The 22,519-nt window shown below is 42.9% G+C and overlaps 1 protein-coding gene across 8 annotated transcripts in view; it reads left to right on the top strand.

The window, feature by feature from the left end:
• Positions 1–22,519, top strand: part of SETD4 (SET domain containing 4) — a 29,969-nt gene continuing 7,450 nt past the window's right edge. For 4 of the 8 annotated variants that reach the window (XR_015548713.1, XM_087418115.1, XM_087418116.1 and 1 more), the window contains exons 1-9: positions 492–632; positions 2,285–2,454; positions 8,350–8,445; positions 12,803–12,840; positions 15,027–15,115; positions 16,691–17,120; positions 19,273–19,447; positions 21,115–21,196; positions 22,396–22,476. Coding sequence is in view for 7 of the 8 variants with exons in the window: in XM_087418115.1 (XP_087274241.1) it covers positions 2,382–2,454; positions 8,350–8,445; positions 12,803–12,840; positions 15,027–15,115; positions 16,691–17,120; positions 19,273–19,447; positions 21,115–21,196; positions 22,396–22,476 (1,064 nt within the window). In the remaining variant the exon portion in view is untranslated. Of the gene's footprint in view, positions 699–2,284; positions 2,455–8,349; positions 8,446–12,802; positions 12,841–15,026; positions 15,116–16,690; positions 17,121–19,272; positions 19,448–21,114; positions 21,197–22,395; positions 22,477–22,519 lie in introns of all 8 variants that reach the window. The other 4 variants (XM_087418117.1, XM_087418119.1, XM_087418118.1 and 1 more) reach the window with 4 other exon arrangements.

A 22,519-nucleotide genomic window follows, 5' to 3' on the forward strand; every position in this document is an offset into this window, starting at 1 on the left:
GTGAGGGCCTCTTTTAAGGGCCGGGCCTGGAGACGCGAGCCCTAAGAGGTCCCTCTCCGCTAGCATGGAAGGAGACCGCGCAGGCCGACTCTTCAGAGCGCAGGCTCCTGGCCCGCGTGCCAATGGATTTTCTTAACCCGGCTCTGGAGTGGGGGGGTTTTCACCCACGCCGGGGTGGGCGTCAGTGACGCATCCGGGAAACAACGCGCATGCGCACGCCACGAGGCGTCGGCCTGTAGCGGAGAGGAGGCTCCGCCCGGCGACTAACGACGAGGACTCGAGGCGGTCTTCACGGCTCTCAGCCTCTCTCTCTCTATGGCTTCGGTTCGCTTCTTTAACTCGTGTTCACGGGGGGCGCTGTGTTGGCTTTCCACCTGCAGTGGGCCCGCCCTCCGCCGCAGCCATCTTGGAGGCGCTGCCCAGCGCCGGATGGGCCGGAAGGACTTCCGGGGTCATGGAAGCAGGGTAACCCGGGGGTTGTCCGGGCAACGGGAGCAGGGTAATTTTGGAATTTTCCGTACGTTTCAGTTTTTTGGTGTAAAAAGGAGAACTGAGTGCAGATTGCAGACTCCCAGCAGGCCTGGTGTTGTACTGCGCACTACGGTATCCCCCATCCTCTGGAAGCCGTTCAGGTAGCGTCTTTGACCCAAGAAGCCGCCGTGGAGGCGCGCGGGCGGGATGCGAGGGAGCCTAAGGCTGTGAGTTTGTTATCCTCCGGGGCCTGAGGCTCATCCGCCGGAATAAGGCAGGGCGGGGGGGGGGTGCGGCGAGTGTCGAACAGTAGGGTGGCCTCACGTCTGAGTCTGAGGACTGGGCGCGAGGAGGGTGCCGGTAGCCGTGCTGTCACCCGGCGCTCGTGCAGAGCTGGCTCCCTGGACCTGGGGCCGCGCGCAGCCGGGCCAGGGGTCATCGTGGGGGTCGCCGGCCCATGTGCGGCCGGAGCGCTGGGCACCAAGAGGGGAACAGCTGCGGTGGGCCCTGGGACCCGACTTGCCAACTTTGGGTAGATGACACAGTGAACCTTCCGCAGCTGGAGGAGGGTATTAGGAGTGCCTGGAGTTCTTGTTTTGTTATTCATTTCTGTCCGGTATTATTTATTTATTTATTTATTTATTTATCTTTTTTGTGAGGAAGATCAGCCCTGAGCTAACATCGGATGCCAAGCCTCCTCTTTTTTGCTGAGGAAGATTGGCGCTGGGCTAACATCGGTGCCCATCTTCCTCTACTTTATATGGGACACTGCTACAGCATGGTTTGACAAGTGGTGCTTGACAAGTGGTGCGTTGGTGTGCGCCCGGGATCCGAACCTGCCAACCCTGGGCCTCCGAAGCGAGCACACGCACTTAACTACTGTGCCACCAGGCAGGCCCCTGTCTGGTATTTTTTAGTAGTAGATTTTAGAAACAGTTTTAAGGTTAAAATGCACATAAATGCACATAAGTAATATTCACATTATGTCATTTATGTGCTCTTACATAAATGAGTCACGGGAGGATACAAAAGTAATAGTAAATGCCGTCCTCCCTTGCACATTTTTTAACATCCTTCCTTAAGTCTGCTGTTATCAGCATATATAATATGCTCAGAAGCAAACCCGAAAGGGATCATTGAATTTGTGATGTTCTGCAACTTTATTTTTTCACTTATATCTGGGACATTTTTACATCTTAGCACTTAACTTCTTCCTATGAATGGCTGCATAATACTCCACTCTGTTGCCTGTATCATATTGGTATTTAATGGGTTTCATTTTTATGCTTCCAAGGAAGTAGCATGTGGAAACTCTAATAGTCATTTTGGATTTTATGATCATTTCTTTGTTTTGTCTGCTTTCTTGGCTCTCATTCTCTTCCTAATCTGTTGCAAACTCCCAATTAATCATGTTGACTTCAGGATCCTGGTTCTAAAAACAAACCGTTATTTGCTTCACACTGAAAGAGGACTTTTTTTTTCTCTAAGACTTCCTAGTTGATGGTGGCTTCATGGCTACTGTTCATTCCAAGTGTAGTTAGATTGGTGCTTAGTAAATGTTTATTAGAATTGAGATGTGTAAGTCACTAAAGTACACGGGTATGAAATCAGTTATGAGGGTTTCCATGATTAATCAATCAGCATTTAGGAGGACATCAAGATAAAACTGTTTTAGAGGCAACGATATAATGGGCATTCCATTACTGCACACGGGAACATGATTTAGCTCACAGTGTAAAGGTTTTGTATACAAAAACATGTTAGAGAAATGGTTTACCAAATAATATGTGTCTGTATATTTGTATTGTTATAGGTACAAAGATGAATGATTATCGTACAACTGGAAAGAAAGCCAAAGAAAATGCTTTTTATTTTAGTTTGAGCACCTAAACAGAAACTGCAGTTTTAGTATGAGGAAGGGAAGAGGCAGAACCAGCCGGATCAGAAGACGGAAACTCTTCAGAAGTTCTGAATCAAGAGGAGGTACAGTTTAGATCTTTTCGTGCCAGTGATGAAAAAAGGAATCCGTTGTTGATTGGAATTAACAGATACACGTAGCTTTTCTCAAAGGCACATGGGCAATGTTCAAAAAGAATGTTTCTTAAAGAATACTCTTTTTTTTTTTTTATGAGGGAGATCAGCCCTGAGCTAACATCCATGCCAATCCTCCTCTTTTTGCTGAGGAAGACCGGCTCTGAGCTAACATTTATTGCCAATCCTCCTCCTTTTTCTTCCCCAAAGCCCCAGTAGATAGTTGTATGTCATAGTTGCACATCCTTCTAGTTGCTGTTTGTGGGACGCGGCCTCAGTGTGGCCGGACAAGCGGTGCGTCTGTGCGCGCCCGGCCTCTGAACCCGGGCTGCCAGTAGCGGAGCGCGCGCACTTAACCACTAAGCCACGGGGCCGGCCCCAAGAATACTCTTTTAATAGTGCCATTACATTCTTTTAAACTCTTTTGGGAATATAAATGCAGCTCTCCTTGCTTCAGCTTTGTCTTCTCTGGGGATGACTTGTAGGTTTTTGATTCTGGTCCTGACCTCTCTCCTGACCTCTCGCTATCTATAAGATAATCAGTGTGTGGATGTAAATTCGTCATTTCGAGTTCAGCGTAACCCAGTCTGAGCGAGATACGTAAGTGAAAGTACTTGGCCAACTGGAAAGGACTACATAAATGTCGTTATTTTTGATAAAAATTTAACCACTCCTCCTAGTGGACCTCAAGTGTGTCAGCATCTTCTGAGGTGATCTTTGACTCTTTATCCTTCTTTGCCTTCCATCGCCAGTGTCCTGCTAAATCTCACCTGGCCTTAGGTGAACTTCTCCGTTCTGCCTGTAGATGATTTCCGGTGGCTCTTTGCTGGTTTACCTACACCCTTGTTTTTCTTCCTTCCCTGTTGTTCCATTTGTTGACTTTCCTAAGGGACTGTTTCCACGTGGCTTTTTTGGTTAGGAGCCTCCAGCCTCCTCATTCCCTTTTGTGTGATATCTGAACTCCTCCTGTGTGACATCAGCTCCCTTTGTAGGTGGCTCCGTCCTGCCCCTCCACGTATTGGAAGTCTGTTCTTTTTTTTTTTTTTTTTAAAGATTTTATTTATTTATTTATTTTCCCCCCCAAAGGCCCGGTAGATGGTTGTATGTCATAGCTGCACATCCTTCTAGTTGCTGTATGTGGGACGTGGCCTCAGCATGGCCGGAGAAGCGGTGCGCCGGTGCGCACCCGGGATCCGAACCCGGGCCGCCAGCAGCGGAGCGCGCGCACTCAACCGCTATGCCACGGGGCCGGCCCATGGAAGTCTGTTCTTACTCACGGTTCCCCGAGTGTGCTCCACACCCTTCCACCTCTTCCTCTTAATCCGTCCTCAGCCTAGAACATCTGTTTTCCTTCTTACTTGTTTTGTTTCTCTCTAACCTTCAAGACTGAGCTGAGATTATATTTTTGGTAATGCCATTTCCAATTCTCACTAATGTCACCCTTTGTTATCTTGCCTATTGGGTATTATTCATAAGGATCTACTGGTTTTCTGGTTGTTTTTCATGGAAGTCTTGTTTCCCAACTAAAATGTCAACTTTTTGAAGGTGAAGAACTTGTTGAGCATTCCCTACAGTGGTAACATAGTGCTGTGTGTGTAATAGTTGCTCATTAAATGCTCACTGATTAAATACTCTTACTGTAAAATCTATTCTCTAGATTGTGATAACATATTTTGGGAGCATTTTATCTTAGATCATGTTGTTAAAAAAAACAGTTTTATTGCAGTATAATTGATATACAATGAATGTCACATATTAATGTGTATAATTTCATAGATTTTGACATATGTATGCACACGGGAAACCATCACCACAGTCAAGATAATGAACATGTCCATCACTCCAGGAGTGTCCTTGCTTTCCTTTGTAATCCTTTTCTTTTGCCCCTTTTCCCTCCCCCCATCCTCAGGCAACCAGTGATCTACTTTCTGTCACTATCAGTTTGTTTGCATTTTATAGTTTTATAAAATGATAGAGTGGATTTTTAAAATTTTTTTTACTTTACTTTTACTCAGCATAATTATTTTGGGATAATTCTTTGGTGCTGTGTGTATCAATAGTTCATTCTTTTTTATTGCTGACTGTATTCCATGATTTGTTTATCATGTTGGTGGACGTTTGGGTTGTCTTCATTTATTGCCTGCTACAGATAAAGCTGTTACGAACATTTGTGTACAAGTCTTTGCACGGACACGTGATTTCTTTTCTCTTGGGTAAATACCTCGGAGTAGAATGACTGGCTTATATGGTAGGTGTAGGTTTCATTATTAAAGACACTGCCAAACAGTTTTTCAAAGTAGTTGTATGATCTTACATTCCTACCAGCAGTTTATGAGAGTTCCAGTTGCTCCACATTCTTGCCAACACTTGTTATTGTCTGTCTTTTTGTTTATAGCCATCCAGGGGGGTGTGAAGTGCTATGTTACTGTGGTCTTGATTTGCATTTTTCTAATGACTAGTGTGCTTATTTTCCATTTATATAGGCATTCTTTGGTTAACTGTTTAGATCTTTCACTCTTGTTTTTATTAGGTTGGGTTCTTTTTGTTGACTACTAAGAGTGCTTTGGATTTTCGGGATTCAAGTCCTGTATGAGATGTGTGATTTGCAAATATTTTCAATCATTCTATGGCTTTTTTTTCCGTTCTCTTAACAATGTCTTTCGAAGAGTAAAATTTAAAATTTGATAAAAGTCCAGTTTATCAATTTGTTGTTTTGTGGATTTTCCTTTTGGTGTTATACCTAAGAAATCTTCCTAACCCAGGGTCTCAAAGATTTTCTCCTATGTTTTCTTCTAGAAGTCTTATGGTTTTAGGCTTTATATTTAAGTCTATGATCAATTTGAGTTAATTTTTATATATGGTGCAAGGTATGAGTAAATTCATTTCATTTGCTTATGGAGATCCAATTCTTCAAGCAACATTTATGAAAAAACTGTCCTTTCTCTTCTGAATTGCCTTTGTACCTTTGTGAAAAATCAGTGATCCATATATGTGTGAGTCCATTTTTGGAATTTGTGTTCTGTTCATTCATCTCTTTGTTGTCTTTATGACAGTATCACACAATCTTGGTTACTGTATCTTTATAATAAGTTTTAAAATCCGTATTTCAAAATGGTTTTGGCTATTCCAGATCCTTTGCATTTCCATAGGAATTTTAGAATCATTTTGTCAATTTCTACAAAAAAGCCTGCTTGAATTTTGATTAGGGTTGTGTTGAATCTATATATCATTTTGGGGAGAATTTGACATCTTAACAATATTGAAACTTCCAAACTGTAAACAAAGTATATCTCTCCATTTATTTAGGTTATTGATTTCAGATTTTTGAAAAATTTTTATTTTTAGTTGTGGTAAAATACATGTAATGTGAAATTGACCATTTTAAGTATATTTTAGTAGTGTTATGCACATTGACATTTTTGTGCAGCCAATCTCCAAAACTCTTTTCATCTTGTAAAACTGGAGTTCTGTACCCATTATATAATAACTTCTTATTACCTTCTCTCCCCCAGCCCCTAGTAACCACCATTCTACTTTCTCTTTCCATGAACTTGACCATCTAGATAACTCATATAGGTGGAATTGTACAGTATTTGTTTTTTTGTAACTGGCTTATTTCAGTTGGCATAATGCACTCAAGGTTCATTCATGTAATACCCGTCAGAAAATCCTTTCTGTTTAAGGCTGAGTAATATTCCTTTGTATCTACATATATATCACATTGTCTTTATCCCGTCATCCGTTGATGGATATTTAGGTTACTTTCACCTCTTGGCTATTGTGAATAATGCTGCTAGGAACATGGGTGGACAAATATCTCTTCAAGGCCCTGCTTTCTTTTCTGAATGTACATCCAGAATTGTAATTGCTGGATCATATGATAATTATATTTTTAATTTTTTGAGGAATAGACATGCTCTTTTTCGTCAGTGGCTGTACCATTTCTCATTCCCACCAACAGTGCACAAGAGTTCCATCTAATATTTCCACATCCTTGCCAACACTTTTTGGTTTCCGTTTTTTTGATAGTAGCCATCCTCATGGGTGTGAGACAATACCCACTGCAGTTTTGATTTGGGTTTCTCTAATGATTAGTGGTGTTGAACTTGTTTGTATATGCTCATTCAGCATTTGTAGATCATCTTTGGAGAAATTCCTATTCAAGTCCTTTGCCTGTTTTTTAATTGAGTCATCTTTTTTCATGTAGGCATTTACAGCTGTAAATTTCCCTGTCTCACAGTTCTGGAGGCTAGAAGTCCAAAATCAAGGTGTCAGCAGGATTGTGGGTTATGAGGGAAGGATCCAGGCCTCTCTTCTTGTAGATGGCTGTCTTTTCCCTGTGTCTCTTCTAGTGTCTTCCCTCTATGCATGTCTGTCCAAATTTTCCCTTTTTATAAGGATACCAGTCATATTGGATCAGGGCCCACCCTAATGACCTCATTTTAACTTGATTTCCTCTGTAAAGAGCTGTGTTGGAAGGCCCATAGCTGGTGTGTTAAGTTAAGAATATGCAGATTATGACCTGCTGAATGAGGAGGCACAAGCCACTCACATGGGGTCAGCAGGTGGCTCCCTCAGCATTTGAATTCCCACTTTGGGGAAGTGAAAACCCCAGGGCCCTTTTGATTGAAGGCACAGTTTCAGTAGTCTCATACAAAGGAAGTAAAGTCATAAGATTTATTACTTACGATCCTGGAAGTGGGAATGGGGCTTTAGAGGGCCCGTCCTCCAACCCAGGTCACAGGTGAGCAGGAGCTAGAGAGCAGTGTAGCAAGCACCTGTTATTTATAAGGTGTTTGGGGTAGTCACTAACTTTTTGCAGGCTCAATTCAAAGTGGTTGTTTTAAAAGGTGCCCCAGGAAAAGCAATGCTGGAACTTTGTTGGGAACCCTAAGCTCAGGCCCTTCCCTGAATATCCAGACTCTGGTTGTGAGCAGGGTTGTCATACTGGAAAATGCCTAGGCAGCAACTCAAAATAGCTGTTTTCTCATCATAAGACCCTGTCTCTAAATAAGGTCATATTCTGAGGTACTGGAGATTAGGACTTCAGCACACAAATTTTGAGGTATACAATTCAACCCAAATAGATCCTTTTGTTTATTTTTCTTTCTTTATTGCTCTGCCTAGAACTACCAGAACAGTGTTGAATGGAAGTGGGGAGAATAGACCTCCTTGTCTTTTTCCTGATCTTAGGAGGAAAGCACTCCGTTGTTCATTATTAGGTGTGTCAGCAGTAGATTTTTTGTTAGATATTCTTTGTCAGGTTGAGGAAGTTCCCTTCTATCCTTGTTTGCTGAGAGTATTTGTCAGGAATGAATGTTAGATTTTATCAAATGCTTTTCCTGCATCTTTGAGAGGCTTGTATGGTTTTTATCAGTTTACGTTATTTGTTTGTTTTAAAATTTATTCCCTTTTGCGATAATACTGTCTGAATTGTTTCTGAACACTGAGACAGTTCATCAGAGATTTTCTTTGTAAATGGTGATCTGATTGTATGGTGATTTTTTTTTTTTTCCTGTGAGGAAGATTAGCCCTGAGCTATCATCTGATGCCAATCTCCTGTTTTTTTGCTGAGGAAGATTAGCCCTGAACTAACATCCGATGCCAATCCTCCTCTTTTTTTGCTGAGGAAAATTGTCCCTGAGCTAACATCTGTGCCCATCTTCCTCTACTTTATATGGGATGCCGCCACAGCGTGGCTTGATAAGCGGTGCATTGGTGCGCGCCCGGGATCTGAACCTGCGAATCCCTGGCTGCCGAAGCGGAGTGTGCACACTTAACCGCTATGCTACTGGGTCGGCCCCTATATGGTGATTTTAATCACTATTTTTTCTTTTCATTGATTAGTGAATGAGAGCCACAAGCCGGCATTTATAGAGCTGAAGAAATGGCTGAGAGATAGGAAGTTTGAAGATACAAACTTAACACCTGCTCGTTTTCCAGGTAAGGTCTGGCATTCAACCCTCATGACCTTTCTCACATGAGAGACATGTGGGCACAGGTGACAGGAAAGCAGGAGTGATTCTTGCAGGTGAGCTGTGTTCTCTATGGGAGCACATCTTTTATTGTGTGTCAGGCTTCCTGCCTTGGAGCTATAATGTTTATTTGTATTTTACTTTGTTCCAAAAATAAATTAAGGCTGGCCTGGTGGCGCAAGCGGTTAAGTGTGCGTGCTCCGCTGCGGCGGCCCGGGGTTTGCCCGTTCGGATCCTGGGCGCACACCGACGCACCACTTGTCAAGCCATGCTGTGGCGGCGTCCCATATAAAGTGGAGGAAGATGGGCATGGATGTTAGTCCATGGCCAGTCTTCCTTAGCAAAAAGAGGAGGATTGGCAGATGTTAGCTCAGGGCCGATCTTCCTCACAAAACAAACAAAAAAAAAACAACAAAAATAAATTAAAGTGGCTTATGGGGAGAAATTCCAAAATGGTGAAATAAAATTAAATTAAAAAAAGGAAATGAGAATAGAAAAATAAGATGAAGGCAGGGATAAGGATAATACATAAAAGCCAGGATTATTATAAAATCTTGTTGTATACCTGTCAGACGTGAGCCACAAATTTCAGTCATCTTCCCATAGCCCAGACAACTGATATGATCAGTTACCTGAATCTTAATGTCCTGTGAATAAAACTAAAGTATTTGTCAGCAGAAGTGCAGGTATTCCTGGAACTCAGTCCTGAGGGAAGTGTCATCACTGGGTCCTCATAGGGAACACATTTATGTAGGTGGTGACTGGTGTCCTCATCAACATACTACAGTGGTTTCCTGGGATTTTTCAAACCATGCAGGCTGATGGGATTATCCCATAGGTCAGGTGAGTCAAAATCGTTTTCTAAGAGGAAGGAGGTTCCAAACAACCAGTGGAGGCTCTTGTTCTCTGGTGGTGTGGCTGGAGGAGAGGAGTCGTTAGAGAGGCCTCAGCAAATACTGCTCCCTCAGCTGGTCTGGCTGTGCTTCCCAAGTGTTGGAGGAGGAGCCCTCTAATGGCCGAGAGTCAACAGTCATCTCGGCAGAGGTGGATTAACATTCTCTTCTGGAAGTTGAGGAGCTTGTTGTGGAGGTTAGATTAACATTCTTTTCTGGAAATTGAAGATGTTGTCTTGGAGTTTGGATTAGCATTCTCTTCTGGAACATTCTCTCATACAAGTTGGATAGCTTGCTATGGGTATGTGACTGCATACAGGGCCACACAGCTCTGTCCAGAAGTGGGCTGGAGGTAACCAAGGGGAGGACCAAGATGCTCTTCAAAAGGATTTTGGGCCTGTTGTAGCACAGAGACAGTGTGTGATTAGGGCCTTGAAGTTCTACTTCATAGGCAGGCGCAGGCATTTTTACCTTATAGAAAAATTAAATCATATGCCTCTGAATGCTTCCCTTGGCCATTAAAATGATAATTCAAGTACCCATTGGGTAGTTTCACTTTGAGCAAATTAACTTCCTTGTACATCACCCAAGATAAACGATTTACCACATGTGCCCCTGGCCAAGTGAAGTGATATGTGTAAAGTTGTTTCCTATGCATCAGTTACACATGACGACTTTGGGCTAAAATACTTGATTTGAGCCATTTTCTATTATGGTTCCTCCTACTTTATGTTGGTGAACCATAATTGTCAGCCTTGAACAGAATGTTTAACCTTCTGTTTTTGTGTGTCAAGGAACAATCAGTAAAAGCCATTCTCTTAGATTTTTTGTGTGTGTGTGTGTGAGGAAGATCAGCCCTGAGCTAACATCCACGCCAATCCCCCTCTTTTTGCTGAGGAAGACCGGCCCTGAGCTAACATCTGTTGCCAATCCTCCTCCTTTTTTTTTCGCTTTTTCTCCCCAAAGCCCCAGTAGATAGTTGTATGTCATAGTTGCACATCCTTCTAGTTGCTGTATGTGGGACGCCGCTTCAGCACGGCCGGGCAAGTGGTGTGGTGATGCGTGCCCGGGATCTGGACCTGGGCCGCCAGTAGCCGAGCGCGCGCACTTAACCACTAAGCCACGGGGCTGGCCCCCATTCTCTTAGATTTTACTGGGTGGAGTTCTTCATGAGATGATCAAGAGAAAACAATATCAGGAGTGGACTCACTGTGCTAAGGCTGGCCTACTCCTCAGTGTCCTTTGTCCTGAGAAGGATAGGTTTAAACTTATCAAGCAGGAATTGGCATATGGTTTAAACGGAATGCCTGGAACTAAGTTATCTGTCTATAATGTGGAGCAGTGAAGAGTTACCGTTTTTTAAAGTGGGAAGAACTCTCCCTTGGCCCACCTCCAGATTCATGGCCATGTAGGAACTAGAACAAAATGGGCTGGCAGTGATCAGAGCCCACTTCTTACAGTTCTGGGGGTAAGGAACCTTCTGTCTTAATCAGCTCAGCTGCTATAACAAATTACCATAGACTGGTTGGCTTAAACAACAAGTTATTTTTCACAGTTCTGGAGGCTGGGAAGTCCAGGATCGTGGTTCGGGCAGATTTGGTGTCTAGTGAGCACTGATTCCTGGTTTGCAAATTGCCATCTGCTCCTTGTGTTCTCACATGGTGGAGAGCAGGGAGCTGGAGCAAGCTCTCTCATCTCTTCTTATAAGGGCACTAAATCCCATTTGTGAGGGCTCCCCCCTTATGACCTAATCACTTAGCAAAGGCCCCACCTCCTGATGCCAACACATTGGGGGTTAGGATTTCAACACATGAATTTGGAGGAACATAAACATTCAGTCCATAACAGCTTCCCTGAGTGCTTTATATGTCTTTAGCTCTTAATCAGTGTGTGATAGGAGGGAACAAAATTTGGGGGAATTAATCTTAGTGGAGGGGCAAGGCATGGCTCCTAGGTTGTAAGCAGAATTCAGCCTTTAGACTCTCACCTGATTCATGCTTTGGGAACTGACACCAGTATTTCCTTTTTACCATCAAAAACACTGGCCAAATCTGGGCCTCCGTGGTGGATATGATAGTAGAAATTTTATGGCAGTGAGAAGTCTGTGATAAGCTTTCCTTTTGTGATCCTAATGGCCACTTCCTACCTTGCCTAATCTGTCTGGTATAAAATGATAGTAAGTCCAGGTTACCATGATCTGTTTTGTGATATTGAACACTGTATTGTAGAAATATAGGTAAAGTATCTTCCAGATTTATTCTATATGCCAAGTTCTGTTCATATATATGTTTGGAGAGAAATTTCCACTTAAATTAGCATGAGTCTTTTAAAGGATGACCCCATAGAAAAAACCCTCCCATTAGTAATTGATTCCAGGAAGGGTTCTGGCCCACAGGGATGATTAACTTGATCGTGGGACACAGAAGAATGAACTAAGTTCTTAAAACCAAAACTGTGTGCCTGGGCAGACGGTATGCTTCTGGGCGGGGAGGTGAGTTAGGACTCATCAAATCAAACTTGCCGGACACCTGATTCAGGACTCAAGGCAGGAATTCCCTCCCTGAACAAGGAGCTCCCATTAGTCCCGCAGGAATTGACCTTTGCTGAATTATATCCTGTCTAGCTGAGAGAAAAAAGCTCAAGAACTATGAATTTGAAAGAATGAATACTCTAGACCCTGTATAATGATTATAGGTCATATTGTACCTACGCCTGCCAGAACACAGTCATCTGACTGTGTTGCTGGAGGAAAGTCTTGGGCATGCAGCGGTAAACTTCTGGATGTTGGTGGTGGTGACAGTGCAGCTGGGGAAGTTACTGTTGTGACTGTGCTCTGGTCAAGGCCTTGGCTTACAGGGAGCAGCTGGCCCTGGATCTACCCCGCCAAGCTCATTCTTCAAGGAGAGCACATCTCTAATGGGTTGCCTGGTCGGGGAGGGGAGAGTGTAGTCTTCAGGCTTTGTGGGACCTGTGTAAGCTTTACTGGTCAGCCAGTCAGAGTGCTTCCAAGATCATTACTGGGGAAAGCTGGGTCTGGTAATGGATAAAAGTGGCCTGAGGATCCAGCCTCTGAGGGTGGGTGGGCATTAGGAGTAGCCCCTCCGACCCCAGCTGATAGGCCCCAAGGGAGAGAATACAGCTTAAAAGGTCTTGTAAGAGACCCGGCAGCAGATCTGTATAAAATTGATGATCTTTAGGTCTCGACTCTGAAGCTTACTTTGCCCTTCAAGGATTATAAACCCCAAAGCAAGTCAGGACATTTTCCAGAATAGCTTCTTGACCCTCTGTTTCCCCTGGGAGTCAAAGGATGTGAGACACTCACCTTCAGCTTTGTGGACTTTTCCAGTGCGTTCACATCTTTATTCAAAATGGGCTCTCTAAGACCTTGAAGACACAGCAGGATTTACCCTTTTCCTATCTTTGTGTTCCTAGGTACTGGAAGAGGGCTGATGAGCAAAACATCCCTGCAGGTGAGAGCTCTCCTATCCTTGAAACCCCATGTAGATTTTGCTGCTTTGTTTTTGTGGTTCAACTCAAGTGAACTAAAAATATTTCAGACATACAGGCATTTCTTACCTAGTGGATATGTTTGAATACAGTTCTGTCTGTTAGGATTAAGTTTGCTGCATTTGAAGAGACAAACCCAAAGTAACAATGCTTAAACAGAGCATAAGTTTATTTTGCTGTCACGTAAACCAACTTGGATAGGCAGAGCTGGCTGGTATGGTGGCCCCATGGCCTTCAGAGGCCCAGACTCCTTCCAGCTCTCTATCCACATCCTTAGAGGGAGCCCTACACCCTCAGATCCAGGGTGTAGCTCCTGGAGCTTGAGCAACAGGATGGAGCAAGGGGGTGAGGAAGGGCAGACTTCCTACTGTCAAGGAATTTCCAGCCCCATTCTTTCTGCCAGCGACCAGGTACATGGCCCTAGCTAGCTGTGAGGGAGGTGAGGTGTGTCACCCTTTCCCTGGCACAGTGCCCTCCAGATAGGATTAGGTTAGTGAGGAGGAGGAGAGAAGGCATGTTGGGGTAGGCAACTAGCAGTCTCTGCTGCAAAATTTTATAAATCAGATCATATTTTAAGTGTGCCAGGGGAGGGAGCTGCTCCTATCTGAGAGGCTGTGCATAGCATAGTAAGTAGAGGCTGAGCAAGCAGAGGGAGGAGGCCTTGGAGCCTGTCCCAGGATTGTCTTCAGCTTGCTGTGGCGCCTGGAGCAAGGCTCCTCACCCTCGGCTTCTATGTCTTCACCTGGAAAACGAGGAGGTGAATGACACACATGATCTCCAAGGTTCATTTTAGTTCTTTCCATGCTGTTTAAAGTGCATCTAATGCACAATTTTCTGTAAAGCTAGAAATTAATACCTCAATTTATTTTTAATTATTTAAAAATTATTTTAATTCCTTAATTTGATTTATATAAAACCCAACTGTGTACATTTGTTTAGTCTAAAGCATGGTAGCTTTTAATGTTGTGATTCTATTATACTATTTTTATTGTTTAAATATTTTTCATTGTGGTAAAATATACATAACATAAAATTTACCATCTTAATCATTTTTAAGTGCACAGCTCAATAGTATTAAGTACGTTCACGTTTTTCTGCAATATTTTTATTTTTTGAGGGGAGATATAATTGACTTCATTCCATAGCAGAATTTGGGGAGGAAAAATATACCTGTTATGTATACAGCGGTAACTATAGGTAGTTTTGTTTAGATCAAGAAATGGTAATTGGCAGTTGCTTTACATGTACCTTTAAATGTGGCTTTTTTGTTAAACTTTATGAAAATTGAGACATATTTTACACGTAGTAAATGCACAGTAAATGCACTGGACAAAGTGTCCAGTTTGATGAGTTTTGATGATGAAGAGATTTACCCCAATCAAGATACAGAACATTTTATTAAGTGAGTTTTTTCAAAATCAGAACGTCAAGGGATGTCAGAGCAGGATGGAACTATAGTGATCATCCAGCTTAATCTGGATTTATAGATGAGGAAACCAGAAACTGAGCCCAGAAGACTTTTGCTGAGATTTTTAACCAACTTAGATGCCACTTATAACAAAAGCAGAATCTTACATATGTTTCTGGTATCTGTTACTTGACATCTTAATTTTTCTTTCTATGTTTCTATTTTGGTGGGGGGAACTGAAAACTATACTTTTGCAGGTGGTAAAATGATACCCTTGTGCTAGGTGGGCTGCCGTTACTCTAGCTAGTTGACGCAGGTTATACATAGAGTAGGCCACTGACTGGACACGTGGATTTCACCAAATAGAATTTTTTTGGGTGTTTTCTGCCTGTTTCCTGTAGGTAGCACTATTTCCTGGCATAAGAAAGTGAAGAAACGATTTTGAGTTGTCAAAGTGTTTCTGCATTCTTTTCTGGTGAAGGATTGGCTGGTGGTGGGTGTCAGTCACATAATTAACCTTTAATTGTTGTTGAGGTTGTGCCTGGCTCTGGAGCAGTCTTGCCTGCATCTGCTGACTCAGGGACTTGGGAACCGGTCTGTTGGTGGGCTGTTTGGTGGTTTCTGGTTGGGGTATCCTGGGTTCTCAGTAGATGATTGTGGAATCGAGGACTTTGAAAGACTTACACTCACAGGTCCTTTCCAAAGCATGGGTGTTCTAAACTTTATTTTCTTTTGGGGAAGGAGGGACAGCTGATTATTTCATTGCCTGAGAGTTGCCTGCTCACCACGGACACAGTGATCAGAAGCTACTTAGGGGCGTACATTGCTAAGTAAGTGACCACACACATGCTCATCTGGTGCAAGTGATTCTCCTTTAAAGTCTATCATTGAAATATGTTATCTAAGGCATAGTTTGTTAGGATGCAGTCTCTTTGCATAGCTAATAAATATCTGAAATGATTCGAAAGGTTTACCTGTTGTATGAAGTTGGTGCTTAATTCATTGTAAACTGCATTTTTAAGGTTTTTGATAGGCTGCCTGGGATGTGAGTTTGAATCCTGATCTATCACTTACTAGAAAATGAAGATTAAATGGGATAACAGATGTAGATGACAGCTGAGTGCCTTGACTCACAGCAGCCTGTTCTCCATTGTAGTAGATCTTGACAGATGTCAGTTACTTCCCTTTTATTTTGACCCTCATTGTGCTTATTTGAATTCTCCTTTAGCTCTGAAGAGCTGTTGACATTATGAAAGAGTTAGTTTTGTTTAGCATAGAAGAGAGGAGGCCAGCATGGGAGTTGAGAACTATTTTCTGGCTTGTGTTATATTGGGCCTTTGTTTTGGGGGACTTTCTGAGGATGGAGTGGGTGAGATCCTCAGAAGGAGTTTCTAACTTAGGAGAGTTGGAAGATTGTATTGTTTCTTAACCCAGGGTAAGTTCTGGACTTTTTGCCCCCCTGACATATTTTTGTAAGAGGGCTGATATATCTTGATTGGCCTGAGTAGAGGCAAGGATCCTGTTTTTATTAACATCTTCTGTGTCATTCTGAAATTTTGAGTAGAATGTATGGTAATATAGGAATATGGACTTTGAAGGGTTAATGAAAACTTTTCTAAATACATTTCATGCAACATGAGATCTTTTTATTGGTAACATAAAAATACTGCATTGTATAATTTGCAATACAGTGGGTAAGTTTAGGAACAAAAGCTTTAGAACTGTAACAAGTATATAATGAACATATTGTTTTCCATCTAGGGTAGTATATTACAATAGAATTTTCTGCAGTGATAGAAATGTTTCACCCTGTATTATCCATTGTGGTAGCCACTAGCCACATATGGCTACTGAGCACTTGAAATGTCGCTTGCATGACTGAGGAATTGAATTTTCAATATTATTTTTAATTTTAAATAATTAAAGTTGAAATAGCTGTGTGTACCTAGTGGTTACTGTATTGGAAGGGACAGGTCGAGGTTCTTCCCACCAGTTTTTTTCCCCACCAAGTTTTATATCCTTATCCCAGTGAAATGACTGGATAACTTTGGATAACTTTGCTGAGTGGACTTTCAGCAAAAGCTTTAAAACTGGAGAACTAAGTTGGAAGCAAAGAGGTTTTTTGCAAAAAGGAATCTCTTGCAAACAAAGCTGAAAGTCGGGTTAGTGAGTCAGTTCTTGTCTCAGTGTGACTGTTCAGAGCACTTGTATTGGGGTGTGCTCCAGAGGAGAGCCTTGAGGAAGGAAGACCCTCTCTTGGGTGCACTGAGTAAACTTGGAGGGTACTGACAGTTTGGCCACAGTACCCCTGGGAGCAGAGCAAACCACTGGGATGTCTATATCTGTTGCTTACTCCATATTTTGAATAAAAGTAATTCCTGTGATTTGGCTTTTAATTTTAAAAGGTGGCAGCCTCCTCCGTCTCCTCTGCTGGCTCTGTGCACCTTTTTGGTTTCAGAAAAGCATGCTGGGGACCGGTCTCCCTGGAAGCCTTACCTGGAGATTTTACCGAAGGCCTATACCTGCCCTGTTTGTTTGGAGCCGGAAGTGGTGAATCTTCTTCCCAAACCATTGAAAACAAAGGCCAGAGAGCAGAGAACCCACGTGCAGGAGTTCTTTACTTCCTCCAGAGACTTTTTCTCTTCCCTGCAGCCTCTATTTTCTGAGACTGTTGAGAGCATCTTTAGCTACAGTGCCCTCCTGTGGGCTTGGTGCACCGTCAACACCAGAGCTGTGTACATGAAGCACAGGCGGAGGCACTGCTTTTCTGCAGAGCCAGACACCTACGCGCTCGCTCCATACCTGGATCTGCTCAATCACAGCCCAGACGTCCAGGTGAGTAGTTGACAAGAGGGCACATGTTCTCTTTGGATAGGAAGGACTCTGACATGTAGAACCTGTGACTTTGAATCATGAGTGAAACCACAGGGAAAGGTGTGGCTGGCTTTGGGCAAGCCCCCATGCTGTCAGGTATGCTCCTGTCTTTCCTCCTGATGCTCTTTTCCTTCCTGGCATCCTTTTCCTTGCCCCGTTTTCGCACTCTGCTCTCCAGGCCAGCAGAGCCTGGGGCTATATCCCCTGGACAGCCTTACCCACAGCCCGCCCCTCCTTCTCCCACCCCTGGTGCAGGGTCCTCCTTCCTCCTTCCAGAGCTGGGACTGAAGTCTAGCTCGCTTTCCTGTCCCATTCCCTTGTACACTTGGATGCACCGCTGTCAGCAGTTATTTTTGCTGTGATCACTGATTAACCTGCTCCTTCTCCCTTTGAGCTCTGCAGTCTTAGAGGTCGGGAACTTTGCCTTATTCCTTTTTGTAACCCCAAAAAGCCTGTTCCAGGCTCAGTGCAGGGCCTGGAACGTGGTAGGTGTTCAGTAAAGGTTTACTGAATGGATGAATATTTGTGGGGAAAAGGAGTCTGGGAAATCATGAAAGAATCCCGCTTTGGGAGACAGTCACAGATCTCTTCTTCCCCAGCGCCATTCCCCTGTGGCAAATAAAGGAGGTGATTATATCTGTAGGGCATGCTGGGGCAAAGCCTGGCTTTGAGGGCAAAGAGTGTCGTATGTCGGCTCACCTGTAACCCATTCAGGGTTCACTTGGGGCACACTGGCTGGGACCCATGCTCCTGCTGTCCCCTTCATGCCCCACACCACCCTGAGAAGACTTATGATGCTGGTTAGCCCACATGCCAGTGAGAGGAGAGTGTAGGGAGGCCCTTACTGTGCTTTCCTAGGCCAAGACAATCTCCTTGCGTGTCTGCTTGTTGCTTTTGTAGAAAGATGCATCTCTAACAATATTAAGCAAAGGAGATCAAGGTTACAAGGGTGTTTCTGCGGTTGATATCGATGAAATAATGTCGGGGGTCATGTAGTACAATAGGATGCTGGTCTCAGGGACTCAGTCAGTCCCCAGTGGCTTGACTTTTTTTTATTGTGTTGTTAGCGCATTTATGCTCCAAACTAGTGGTTTTGCTGTTGCGTTTAGGGGCACTGCAAACTACAGGCTATGGACCTGTGGTCCCAGAACCCTGGCAAAGCCTAAAATATTTACTCTATGGCCTTTTATGGAAAAAGATTGCCGGCTTCTGGTCTGAAGTGCGTTGCGGCTTGCTTTTGGCATGAAACTCCAAACCATGGCCTTGATCTGTTGTTGATGCTGCAAGCGAGGAATTTCAGCCTGTTACTCATCCTCATCTTGCTGGGATGTGCTGCTTAGTAAGGAGGCCTTAGTGCTTGTACCCACTCCCTATTGTGGGCAGCAATTAGATCTTCTTGGTTTTTTTCCTCTATACCTATTAACTAACAAAATTGTCACAAAATCCATGTGATGGTGTCAGTCAATATCACACAGCTCAAAGGCCGTGTTGTAAGACCTGACATCTTTGGGCCTCACAGGCCCCCAAAGGCCTAACTGTGAGTTCCCCGGCTCTCACCGGATATTCCCTCTACCTAGCAGGAAAGGCTTTGCCCCTGGCTAGTTGCCCTATCAGCCAGACCAGTTGCACCCCAGCTGGTCCTCGAGCTAACAGGTTTCACCTCCCTGCCAGCCCTCGAAATTACTCAAAAAGCAAATCACATCTTCCCATAGGAACTGGGGTCACCTCATCCTCTTGTTACTACAAAGCCTTCTTCCGTTGGCCCCTGCTGGTCCCTGTGCTCCAGAGTGTAGCCCTGGTGTGGCCCTTGCATGGTTGCTGTGTCCTTTTCCCCCAGGCTGTATATGTGAGTGATAAACTGCTGTCAGTCTTATCTGTCCATTGTCAGGTGTTGTGTGTTTGACAGGACCCTCAGACCCCTTCGGCAGGACTCCCTCCCTCACCAATGGGGTGAACAAAAGAGGCTGACGTGCAGATGTGGCGTTTTTTCCACTTGTGGTTAAATTCAGTGATGAGTGTTTGAAAGCTACATCTGGCTTAGATTCATATAATAACTTAATCTTCTTAGTTTTATGCTTTGCTTTAAAAAAACTTTAACAATTTTCCTTTCTAGGTAAAAGCAGCATTTAATGAGGAAACTCGCTGTTATGAAATTAGAACAGTTTCAAGTTGTAGGAAGCATGAAGAGGTGTTCATCTGCTATGGCCCTCATGATAACCAGCGGCTGTTCCTGGAATATGGATTTGTTTCCATCCACAACCCTCATGCTTGTGTTTATGTCTCAGAAGGTTGGAACCAACTTTCTTTTTATCACTAAGATGATAAGATTTTTTTCCCCCCATCTGGGGATGTGCTTATTTTAAGTTTTAATAAAAATGGCAAAACCTTATAATGTATATCATTTATTTTCTCCTGAGCAGGGCTGGCCTTACTCTTATTGACCATATAATTTTAATGTTGAAGTAAAAACAGCAAAGCATTGATTTTTATTGATGAGAAGAAGAACCGAGGAAAGTTTTATTGCGTCAGGTCAGATGATAGAATGGAAGAAAAGGAAAACTGCTAAGGAAATAAATACAACGTTAATAGATGGAGTGAAATGTAAATTTTTATTTATTTATTTATTTTTTTGTGAGGAAGATCAGCCCTGAACTAACATCCATGCGGGTCCTCCTCTTTTTGCTGTATGTGGGATGCGGCCTCAGCATGGCCCGACAAGCGGTGCATCAGTGCGTGCCCGGGATCCGAACCCGGGCCACCAGTATCGGAGCATGCACACTTAACTGCTAAGCCACGGGGCCAGCCCCTGAAATGTAAATTTTTGTACCGAGACATTATCACTGCCACTAATGATAGAATAGGATTAGAGAGCAACAAATTAAAAAATACTTATTAAGCACCTACTATACATAAGGCACTGTGCTAATCACAGAAGTAAACGTATTACACAGCTCTTGTTTTCAGAGTTCAATGCCATGATGAAGTATTGATTTCATTTATGTTCTTTTGTGGCTTACTAACTAGGCATCATCATTGGTATTAAATTTATGCTGTGAAAATTCCAAATGTAGTGTTAACAACAGTATATAGAAGTCTGATCTTTTCCCCATCTGCTGAAGCAGTCTTCTAGGCTGTGAAGAAATGGCCAGAGATTTACCAAGTGTGTAATTTGAGATGGTTTTAGTATAAGTTCTAGTGGAAATAGAAACTTGGTCAAGGTGATACTACTGCATCCTGTCGGCAGAATTATAATGTTATTTCTCAAAATAAAAATAGAAGAACAAAAACTGAGCCTCGTCGGGTCTCTTAGAAACTAGCTTTGAGATTAGCCTCATATTATCAGAGTAACTTGCACATCCATGACCATGAAATATTGATTTGTCAAATGATTTGAACGAAATTTATAAAATTAACAAAATTTAATTATTTTTACATTTAAAAAATAAAAACAAATATAAAAAGGACTTTTAAAAATAGAAAAATCTCTGATTATCCTTCTACTCCAAGTAGCTCTGTTAATTTTTGCATATTCACTTCCAGTTGTTTGTGATTGCAGTCACTCATATCCAGACAGTTTTGAATTCTGACTTTTTCAAAAAACTTAATATTGTGAACATTTCCTCATGTTTGTACAGAGCGCATACTCTTGGTGGGTGTAACTTCCCGGCAGTCCTGCTTATGTCTTAATTACCTGATTGTTGGCTGACGTGTTTGGTGGGAGCATGAGCTGGAGTTGTGGATGTTTTGTTCCCTGCCTTGGAGTTCTTGCAGCTTTTCAAGGGCTAAATAATGACTCATTGAGTTGGATTTGAAGAATAGACTTTTTTTGGTGTGAGTTACATAAAACTGTTTATACGTCTTGATTGTTAATGGGAAGGAAAGTAACTTGAGAAGGAAAGGTCCACACTTTTCTTGGAATGACACCCTAATTCTCATTCTGATTTTTTTTATGTAGATATACTTGTTAAATATCTTCCAGCAAGAGATAAACAGATAAAGAAAAAGATTTCCATTTTAAAGGATCATGACTTTATAGAGTAAGTGTTTTTCTTTCTGTCTCTAGAAATTATTCCTTCAGGAAATTTTGATGAAAAAATTGAGGCTTAGGGTTTTTATAGGTGTGAGAGATCTCCTGACTGTACCAGTTGACAGGTAGGTGTTTATTGAGCACTTACTGTGTACAGTGAATTGTGCTTGCTGTTGTGGGCACACAAGGAGTGTAAGATCATTTTCAAGAAACTTACTTGGGGACATAAGATAAGCTTGAAATGTTAAATTATTGTACCCCAAACAGAGCCCCAGAGGTCTTGATTGGTGGCACAGTGTGAGTTTGTCTCTAATAGGTAGTCAGGGGTATGGCATTGGGCTCCTGCAGGCCAGGCTGGCCCTCAGTCACTGAGCATCATGGTTCAGGTTCCTGGGGCAGGGAGACCGGGGATGGTGGCTAGGTGATTCCATTCCAAATGGGATAAACAGGGTAAAAGGCTCTACCTTTCAGATTTTCTTCTGTAGATAAAATAAGTTTTTTGTTTGTTTTTTTTTGTGAGGAAGATCAGCCCTGAGCTAACATCCATGCTAATCCTCCTCTTTTTGCTGAGGAAGACCGGCTCTGAGCTAACATCTATTGCCAATCCTCCTCCTTTTTTTTTTCCCCAAAGCCCCAGTAGATAGTTGTGTCATAGTTGCACATCCTTCTAGTTGCTGTATGTGGGACGCGGCCTCAGCATGGCCGGAGAAGCGGTGCGTTGGTGAACGCCCGGGATCCGAACCCGGGCCGCCAGTAGCGGAGCGCGTGCCCTTAACCGCTAAGCCATGGGGCCAGCCTTAAAATTAAGTTTTAAATAGTGTAGTGAAAGGTGAGGGCAGTCTAGCTGTGGTGGCTGCCAGTTGTTTAGCATCCAGGATAATCCAGATTCTTCATCATTCATCTCACTGTGACCTGTGATACGTACCCTCTCACTGTGGCCCCTCATCTAAGTTCAGCTCCTTACCAAAGTTAATTGGAAAATAGCTTTTTCTTCCTCTTCCTTTTTTAAACACAAAGAGAGAATTTTCTGTTACTCAGGCTTTATTCTTAAGTATTTGCAGACTTATTTTTCTCTTTTGTCTTTGTGACCAAGGTCGCAGGTTACATAATGGTTAGCCCCTTAAAAAAATGTTTGGCTCTTCAACCATTTGCCATGTGTCATGAGAGACTGAAATGATGGATTCATTGTTATTTGTTTTTCTACTGTAGAAATTTGACATTTGGATGGGATGGGCCATCTTGGAGGTTACTCACAGTTCTCAAGTTGTTATGTCTGGAAGCTGGAGAATTGTAAGTTTCATGTGTGTTATTCACTAGCTGTTGTTACAATCTG

The sequence above is a fragment of the Ceratotherium simum genome, chromosome 27, assembly GCF_057802395.1.
Source record: "Ceratotherium simum simum isolate JZ-2026a chromosome 27, ASM5780239v1, whole genome shotgun sequence".
Classification (NCBI taxonomy): domain Eukaryota; kingdom Metazoa; phylum Chordata; class Mammalia; order Perissodactyla; family Rhinocerotidae; genus Ceratotherium; species Ceratotherium simum.